A 9,967-nucleotide genomic window follows, 5' to 3' on the forward strand; every position below is an offset into this window, starting at 1 on the left:
CAGATCCTTCCTTTTTACTGTGCCTGATGCTAGGCACTATCCATTTGATTATCACCTCGAGTCCGTCCAGTGCACTGATCTGATGCTGCTACGTCTGGTAACCCTTTTTCACCACTGGGTTATTTTCCCTCAGTAAATATTTACGTTCTGCGTCTGGCAGATCCAGAGTCAAGGGGCCTGGTCATGACTGTGATCTATCAGCGGTCTACGTTGTGCTGCTCTGGGTTTAGACGGGGTTGAGATGGGGCTGTGTGGCAGTAGGCCCTGGGGTTTGTTGTAGGAGGAATCTCCACCACAGCCAGTCCTCTCCGTCCTCCGTCTGCGACTGTGTCACAGTCCTCCACTCTCTCTTTTTTATCTGGCTGCTACTCCATACTTTCCCTGTTTGTGTATGTGTGTGTGTGTGTGTCTCTCTCTTTCTCTCTCTGGCTCTCTCTCTCACACACTCTCTCCCTCTCTCTCTCTCTCTCTCTCTCTTGCTTCCTCTAACGCTCTCTCTCTCTCTCTCTCTCTCTCTCTCTCTCTCTCTCTCTCTCTCTCTCTCTCTCTCTCTCTCTCTCTCTCTCTCTCTCTCTCTCTCTCTCTCTCTCTCTCTCTCTCTCTCTCTCTCTGTGTTTCTCTCTGTCTCTCTATCTCTGTCTCTTTCTCTCTCTGTCTCTCTCTCTCTCTCTCTCTCACTTGCTTCCTCTCTTGCTCTCTCTCACTCTCTCTCCCCCTCTGACCTCTGACAGGATGGGATGTTGTATAAACACATTTGTCTAGGAAGTACAGGCTTACACACATATCACACACATCAGCACAGCACACACCCACACTACCCTTCTGGATGGCCCCTTCCAGGAGGCATGACTCACATCTCTATCCAGCATACAGCCCGGTCTGGTCTGATCCTCCCCCCCCCCCCCCCCGGTCAGAGGGGCGTGGACCCCGACGGGGCTTCCTACTGGAGGACCTCCCTGACCCCAGGTGGACTGCTGTGGCTTTGCCACGAGCGGCTCCGCGTGTGCCAATCCTGTGGACCTGCTGAGCGTGTCTGGGGGCCGGACAGACCCCAGAGGGCCCGTGTAGCTGGTCCCACAGACGCTGAGGGGGGCCCCACATCGCCCCAAAGGCATCCACAACACGTCCTCCTTCTCGGACACCTGCGGCCGTTCTCCGGACAGACGGAGCCACAGGACAGACGACTGACCTGCACCTCGGTGTTCACTAGCGTCTCGGTCGCTGCTCCACTCTGCTGCCTGTCTGACGCCTCTGTCGGCTCAACCCTCTCCAGCGTGACGGCGTGACGGCGGCTCCAAGGCCGTGACCGCGAGGGGACGCACACTACACCACAGCTCAGCAGGGTGACTATACATTCTGCTTTATGATCTCCGCTCTTCTACTTTCTTTTCTGGTGTTCTCTTATCTTGTTGTTTCTATTGTGTCCTTTCCCCCCCCCTCATCTCCTTATCCCTTTCTTCTTGTCTCTCTTCTTCTCTTCACTTCTCTTTTATTATTTTATATTTGCTCCTTTTTCCACTCTAATCTTCTCCTTTCTACTTTCCTTAATTGTTCTATTCTCTTTTCTTCTCTAGTCTTATTACTCTTTCTCCACTCATCTCTACTCTTCCTCTCTCTCTTCTCCTTTAATGTTCTTCTTTTCAGTACTTTTCTTCTCGACAACTTGGGAATTGGAGGCAGAACTACCACAAAGATGAGCCGTGTATATTAAACACAAAACATTTTGGTTTGTCTTGTTTTAGATGCAGTTAACTCCTAAATAAAATGTTCTTGATTATTATGGCTTTATTAAAGGATAACTTATGGATCTCTGTCGTTTTTCCATCACTTTGCGTCTAAGATACGAATGTGAACAACCATCAGTGAGATTGGTCCAGTGTGGAGGGAGAACGCTACAGACGCAGTCCATGAATCAGGCTGCACTGATCCTTTGGGGCTATGGCACCCCATAATGTACGTCCTCTGACAGTGCTTGTTTCTTCCACCGCTCAGATGGTTTGACAGAAATGACAGATCATTTACAGAATTATGTCAATGATCCCTACAGAGAAATACCACTTTAGTCTTTACCTTTGGCCTGATCTGATCTGTTTGTAATCACGTGTTACCAGGTCACGCTCACGCAGAAGTCTCCAGACGGTACGGAGCAGCTGTAGGATTCAGTTCTGAAGTGGAAGAGCACTTTTTGGCACCACACTGGCCAGAGTTTGTTGTATTGGACTACAGAAAGCGTAGCTTTATGTTCTCTTAAGAATTGGGGTGAAGGAGGGTTGAGATTTCCCTCCTCCCGCTCAACTCTTCAGAATGAGGGATCTTTTCATTAATGTTGTCAGACACTAATAATAACATGAAGAAGTATTATCAAATCATAGCGCAAGTTTCAAGTGTGTTCTATAGTTCTCGTCCTATGCTTTATTCAGGCGAGGTGGATAAATAACGTGATGAATGCTCAACATATTTATCAACTAAAAGTGGGGGTCAGATGTCTGGCGCCAGGGAAAATGTGTCCTCAGCTAACAGAGGGAACAACATGATGCAACACCATATCTACATTTCTCAACAAACAATCTGAGCCTGTCGGTGGCAAGAACAACAACTTTTAGAATTTAGAGGATGTACATTGATGGCTCGCTGTTGCTTGAAATTGGAACATTGCAGCTTGTTTCGCAGGTTACGGCTTGAGCAGTGACATATTATACCACCAGGTGTGAGTGTTATTAGCCGTTACAAGCCGTTTTGAAAATATGCCTCTTCTGACATCACAAGTGGGCTTGTCCACCTAGATGTGTGCTGGATAGTCTACCAATCTACCCAGTGGACGCAAACTTTGCTTATCTATCCGTCATACATCTAGGTCAGGGATGGGCAACTTTCATGATAATGAGGGCCACATTTTTCATCATAACCATCGGAGGGCCACATGACTGCACACTTCAACTAAACATGAGCTGAGAGAAGCTACACAATTTTGAATTTGGTAGATATGATTTCCTGTATTCTGGTGCATTTTGGGGATGGCCACTACCTAAAAAATCATCCAGAAACATAACCTATGTACGGTATGTTAATTGAACCAACATACATTCATTTCAAGTTTTCCATGCTCAAACAGCCACATGAATGGTCAGTATTTGTATCAGTGCAAAGGGCTCCCATACATCATCATTCAATGAAGTCAAAAAACTGAAAAACAGTGGCCCAACATTAAGTGCAACAACTCAATGAACTCAAACCCAACAAGCAGTTGTAGTAGTTGTAGTGGCGACTTAAAGGCCCACTATGCAACTTTTTTTTTTGCCAAAATTACATTAAGTATTCAGGTTGAGAGTTATGCTGATGATTCTGCATCCATTTCTGGGTTGATTGGTGGGTGTGTCATTTACCCATGTCTCCTCTCCAGTGAAAAAGCGCATATGCAACTTGCTCTGTTTGGACCGACACAATCCGGATGTGACGCAGCGGAAGTATCCTCGAAAATGTAGTCAGATTGTAGTTTCGAAAATGCTTTACGGCACAGACACACACCCAAACATGCCACCGGCTAGATATAAACAGCCAGTTGCGAGGCAATTGTTGCATTCATCATGGATCAATCGACTGATAAGGGACCCAAGAGGCGACCGTCGGTGGAACAAAAGAAGAATGGACCAGAAAAGAGATCAGACACGAGTGAAAGGGGAACTATGCAACTTTTTTGGCTTGATTTACCTTAATATACCTTAATATAACAGGCTAAGAGTCATTGCGATGGTTCTATTATACATTTTTGTTCGATTGTTCGTTGTTTCGACTCACCCTTGCGCATCTTGGCGGAGAAAATGAATATGTTTCTGCCGGCGACCCGCCGCCCACTCTCGCGGGAGTCTCGGGTCTCGCGAAGTAACGAATTGCTTTACGGCACAGACCCCCAAACACGGAACCGGCTCGATATAAACACAAGTAACTAAGGGATTGTTATATTCATCATAGATCAGCCGACTAAAAAGAGACGGAGAAACCCAATGTCGGAGGAACAGAAGAAGAGAAAAGGGAGACTGACCGGCAGAGAGGCCAGACACGAGTAAACGTTGGGCAAGCTTTTCAGGAATAGCGTGAACTGAAAGAAAAAGAAGACTGCAAATCAGACGCCGACTCGGCCGTGTTGCTTTTGAAATTGAAAGTACCCTTGGGTGGCCTTTGTCTTCGTGGTATTCTTGATGTTGATAGACTCTGTACAAATGTGTTTGCTCAACCATTTTGGTTGTGAGCCCTGTAAAAATTGTTTTCTCGACCGTTTTGTTGTGAGCCCTGTATGTTTCTAGCTTGCTTGGTTGCAACCATATAAACACCTTTGTTTCCATGGGTGTTTTGCTGTTCGTCTGTCTCGTCCCCCAGATACAGACTGAATCCCCGAATCCAGGTTCTTGTTTATTTAGATTATTATGTTGGCCAAACCTCTTACACTGATTGTTCTGTTCAACCTAAGATAAAACAATTATAATCTAGGATATCAATTCTCCCCGTCAACTATAAAAAAGGATGGATTTATGTTTATTGCAATACAAATACACCCTTTTAAAAATGTATAACCTTGCCTACACTTTATGAACATCTACTTCGGACATGGCTCCACGCATTCGCCGGCTTCTTTGAAAACAAATGCACATGGCTCGCGTAGAAGTGCATGGGGAAGGGTCGTCAACGAGTTGTTACGACAGTGTTGTGAAATATCTACTACGAAGCTGTAGGGGGCGCTGTGTAGAGAAATGTGCGTGCCAAAACCAAGAAAACAGCGAAGAAATGCCCGAAGTTGCATAGTGGGCCTTTAAGTGGATATCTTTAATGACTGATATCGCTTCTAAGCAAACTAGACGCATGGGTTTGCCTTCGAATTCTATGAATTCTTCTCATCTTTCTTGACCGAGTTTTTCTGTAACTCGATCAATTATTATTATTCTTTTTTTTTTTTTTTTTTTTTTTTTTTTTTTTTTTTTTTATTATGTGCGGGCCTGACTGAGTGAGGATGCGGGCCGCACTGAGTGAGGACACGGGCCGCCAGTTGCCCATCCCTGATCTAGGTGGACACGCCAACTTGTGTTGTGATGTCAGAAGAGGCCGTTTTTCAAAACGGCTTGTAACTGCTAATCACACTCACACCTGGTGGTATAATATGTCACCTTTAAAGTCTTTGCTAAATACTAGACAAATTTAAAAAATGGTTGTCCGCAATACTCCCAATGCACTCCGAAATTATGGGAAAACAGAGTCCAGGTAAAACAAAACCCTTCAAGGGTTGAACAAAAGGTAAACATTGTTGCAGCACAGACCAGTGAGAATGTATCTTGTTATGTAAATATGTCTTGTTTTGTGTCCAATCACAAACCCTTATTTTGGCAGTTGATTCTGTCAGGCTTCCGGTGGATGATATCTTGATCATTTGTCATTTATCGAAGATACAATTCCTGAGGGGTTCAGCTATAGAGCTATTTCTGTAGCAACCTGCATTTTCCTTATAAATGTGTCATGGAAATTGCTAGGAACAGGTACACAATTTGCTCAAGCTAACATTGAACAACAATTACAACGTCTCATATTGTTGTTCAATGGCCCTCACATTTCCCTCAGGCCTGTACGCCTAGCAGAAAGAGTTCTTTGATGTTAAGCCAGGACTCAAAGCGTGTTTCATTTTGAACCTATTTAATAACATGGATTAGGCTCCAGAAGTGCTTGTTCCGTCTAAGGTGTCATTACGAGGTTTCCCCATCCCCACGCCCAAAGACTGGTTTGAAGAATTAAATTCATTAAAGGGGGCATATCATACCACCAGGTGTGAGTGTGATTAGCCATTGAAAACGGCTTGTAATGGCTAATCACACTCACACCTGGTGGTATGATAGGTCCCCTTTAAGTGCTAAAGATGTGTGATGCAATGCAAATAAAAACAATGCTCATTATTTTATATTTAATTATTAATTGTGTTTATTGTTTCGGTCTGTCTGTCTCTCTGTCTGTCTCCATCAATCTATCCAGCAGTCATCTAAATGGTGTGTGTATAATATATTTTTTCACGTTGACAAAATAATACAGAACACATTTATATTTTAACGTTGGTTACTATCTCTACATGAGTATATATCATTTATACGAAGGCAGTATGTAGATCCGGTTTATATCAGAGCTGTCAAGCGATTCAAATATTTAATCGTGATTAATCGCATTAACGTCAGTTAACTCACGATTAATCGCAAATTATTTTTCTATGCTAAATATCCCTTGATTTCTTTCTCCCATAATTCTTCTCATTTTAATTCTCTTATCAACATGGTGAAGCTTGCCCTGTGCAAATGATTTTTTATTGATAACAACATTGGCATATACTGATCAAAACAGGACGATATAAAAAAAGATTCTATAGTGCAATTAAACGACTGCTTTGAACAAATGTCATTTGAACATAGCAGTCAGGCTACTGCTTCTTTGTTTTGAGCCCAAAAAAAAAAAAAAAAAAAATTTTTTTTTGTAAATAAAATAATTGCGTTAATCGCGCGATAATTTTTAACGCCGTTAAAATTGGTTTGCGTTAACGTCGTTAATAACGCGTTTAACTGACAGCTCTAGTTTAGATATAATTTTTTATATATATATATATATACACATTTGTATGACAGTTCAACAGCATTTGGCAATAAACATGGTATAGGGCCATGTTTTAGTCCTGATCGCAGCGACCCGGGTTAGAGTCCTGCTTGTAGTCCTTTGATGCATGTCCTCCCCTCTCTCTCCAATACTTTCCTATCTATCTCACTCTATCATAAAGCATAACAATTTAACAAATTAATAAAAATAAACGTGATATAAAAGATTCAGGTGAAAGCGTAATTCCAGGCAGGGGTCACCGACAAATTCAAAAGTATGTCTCATAATGGGGGAGGCCCCTTGTGCGTCACTAGCCTTTAAAGCCCGGAGGTCCTCAGCTCACTCTCACTCTCACGCTCACTCTCGAACTGCGGAAACTTTTCTCATTCTCCACGAACGGTCGGACTTCACACACATCACCACCATGCTGAGGAGTGACGTGTTCTCCTGTTTCGTGTTCTACGCTGTGATTCTCATTTTAAAGATGTACTTTTTAGCGATCCTGACAGGACAGCTCCGGCTCCGGAAAAAGGTGAGCAGGGTTCCTCTGCAACCGCTTTACAAATCCAAAAAAATCCAAATAACTAACGAAAACCAACCCTATGTAGCAGAGATTACTGTATTTATGGGAGATTAATAGCTACTTTTTTGGATTCCAGGCTTTTGCGAACCCAGAAGACGCGGTGAGACATGGTGGTCTTGAGTTCTTCAGAGAGGACCCAGACGTGGAGCGCTGCAGAAGGTGTGGTTTGAGTCTGTTGTCACACCAGTAGAATGACTGCTATAGCCTACTGTCACCTACAGTGAGCCAGACCATTGGCTTATCCAAGTACCCTCTGGAATGGATTGGAACAGATCGTTGTACCTAAAAATATTACAATGCAACAGTATAAAGTTTGACAGTTCTGCCGAAGGGTTATTTTTAAGTCTTGATTAAGTTATAATATAATTAGTTGATATAAATTTGGACTACTACTTTTACTTTGTCCAATGTTTAATACCAGTATTCTTATATGGCATACAGTGATTTGTACAGTATGTCTGTCGATTGGAGATTGCATTTTTATTATGTGATTACATTTCCAACACTTTAAATCTCGCAACATTGGTTTGATTCTAACTTTGTTAAATGGATGGACTTGATATCTGGTGTCACACCTATTGGTCCTTTGTTCAACTGCTGTCTGATCAATCATAGCTGAGCAGATGTGAGGGGTTAACCCACAAAATCAGGGGTTAGTTCTGTTTAGGAAATGGTTCTGGGGAGTACAGAAGTAGAGAGTCAATTATGTGAATCCAATGAATCACAGAGAAATCCAAACTTCAAATACTACAGGGTTGTGAAATAAAAAGCCTCACTGATGCTTACGCACATTCATACTTTCAACCTTACTTCACTGTTGGAAACGATCCGGGTATGAGATTAGTCTCCCATGGTGACGCCACTGTGAAATGAAACCAGATGTTTGTGTGGAGGTGTTTGACAGTAAATGAGGCTTGGTCCAAAGAAAACGTGGATGTCATGAACGTTTATTTCTGTATCTAACACAGCGGTGTTCAGTGACACGAGAAGAATGATTGAAGTGTCTAATTAACTTCTTTCCAACCACTTTCCTTCTAGAGCTCACCTCAACGACCTGGAGAACATCCTCCCCTTCCTCTTCCTGGGCGCTGTCTACTCCCTGACTGGACCGTCACTTCCTGTGGCGCGACTCCACTTCCTGGTCTTCCTGCTGTGCCGTGTGCTGCACAGTGCGGCCTACCTGTTGGCGTTGACCCCTCCCACCCGCTCTGTGGCGTACGTCCTGGGCCAGGTGCCTTGCGTGTCCATGGCACTGCAGGTGCTGGTGGCGGTGGTCCCGTACGCCTGACGCACTCCGCTCCCCTCGTGAGGGCCGCTGGACACTGACCCACTGGTCACCCTCTTCAGCGAGGACAGGGGCACCCGAGATACAAGGAGAGAGAATACACTACAAGACCAGGATTAACAGTCAGACTGCAATATGTGGTGTGTGTGCTCACACCAATGGTCGATCCTATGAAGTGCTCACTGCTCAGTATTGTGTTTTGGTCATTTTGTTAACGTAATATTCAAGATGTGATACTGCCCGAGGGATATGTTGTTAAGTGAAGACATCATGTACTGTACATTTATTTTATTTGATATGTTTTTGTAATGCAAATGAAGGTTGAGTTTTATCGTGAAGCTTCTCTTCATCAATTAAATGACCTCACAGAGTTAGGAAAAGAGAATGCACACGCACACACAGACACTGCTAGAGCACCAGAATCCACTGTGTTCCCTTGGCCTCGACGCAGCAGACGTCCTGATGGGGCCATGCTGTCTTTGACGTCTGATTTACGTTCACTAGAGGCCGGATGCATACGAGTGGACAGTCTGCTAGTGTCCTTAAACCATCCGGCCCCAAGCCAACCTTGCTAACTGTAGCCGCTCGCTTACAATCACGTTTGTTGAACAAAGCAGCCCAGAGGTTGATGAGGTTTATGGGTTCGTTCATCTTTCCACTGCATGGGTAGCACAACATTATTATTTTAGAATTTCTCAGATAACTTATTTTAAAGAAAGTATGAAACTGCCGTTTTATTTTTGTAGCACTGCCTCGCTCTGTAACTTTAACTCTGTAAATTGAACAAACTGTCTCTAGAAATGACATTGTTAATATTGGACTTAATAACATACAAAGTGTAAAGGTGCAACCTGTCATATTATTTGTTAAAAACATTCAAAGATTAACTACAATTTTCAACAGAATGTAAAGAATGTACAGTTTTGACGTGATGTCAAAGACCGCTATGTATTTTGCTGCAGAGATATTTACTGAAGGTAACCACTGGCGCCCGTACTGTCTGGTGATATCACGTGTACCTCAAGAGGGGACTCACTGCGGCGTCCAGTCGGCCCTCAGGCCAACATGAGAGGATGGAGGAAGGGCTTATCTGACCTCCGGTCAATCATGTCAAAAGTACCCTGAAAAAAATAATTCTGGCTCTAAATTAGCGAATCACTTGAAGGAGAACAGATGACTGTTAACAGTAAGCTGTACTCTTTATTCAGTCAAGTGATACGTTACAGGGGGCAGAGGAAAAGTGGGGAGGAGGAGGGACCAAAGATATTTGGAGGCACTGTGCATTTCCTTGAAATCCCAACTTGACAAATACGCAGCCCCTATTTTGTGGACTTATCCGACAGTTGGCCAAATCCTACACGTTGCACCATTTTGCATAGGACCTTCTTTTGAATTACAATGATCACATTCATTTAATTAGTTTGCATTTTAAATAATAATAACATTTTAGGAAATTGAACTGAGCTTTCTCTTTACAGTTCAGT

General features: G+C 43.4%; 1 protein-coding gene and 1 long non-coding RNA gene across 2 annotated transcripts; both read left to right on the forward strand.

Moving 5' to 3' along the window:
* Window positions 1-457: 457 nt before the first annotated feature.
* Window positions 458-6,173, forward strand: LOC132447389 (uncharacterized). The gene is made up of 4 exons (XR_009523074.1): window positions 458-1,343; window positions 1,841-1,953; window positions 2,112-2,854; window positions 5,058-6,173. It is a non-coding gene; the product is annotated as an uncharacterized LOC132447389 (long non-coding RNA).
* Window positions 6,174-6,729: 556 nt separating this feature from the next.
* On the forward strand, window positions 6,730-9,333 carry ptges (prostaglandin E synthase). The gene is made up of 3 exons (XM_060038094.1): window positions 6,730-7,147; window positions 7,275-7,357; window positions 8,237-9,333. The coding sequence occupies exons 1-3, from the start codon at window positions 6,902-6,904 to the stop codon at window positions 8,484-8,486; spliced, it is 579 nt and encodes a 192-aa protein (XP_059894077.1). The 5' UTR covers window positions 6,730-6,901; the 3' UTR covers window positions 8,487-9,333.
* Window positions 9,334-9,967: the final 634 nt, after the last annotated feature.

Source organism: Gadus macrocephalus, chromosome 19 (genome assembly GCF_031168955.1).
Source record: "Gadus macrocephalus chromosome 19, ASM3116895v1".
Classification (NCBI taxonomy): domain Eukaryota; kingdom Metazoa; phylum Chordata; class Actinopteri; order Gadiformes; family Gadidae; genus Gadus; species Gadus macrocephalus.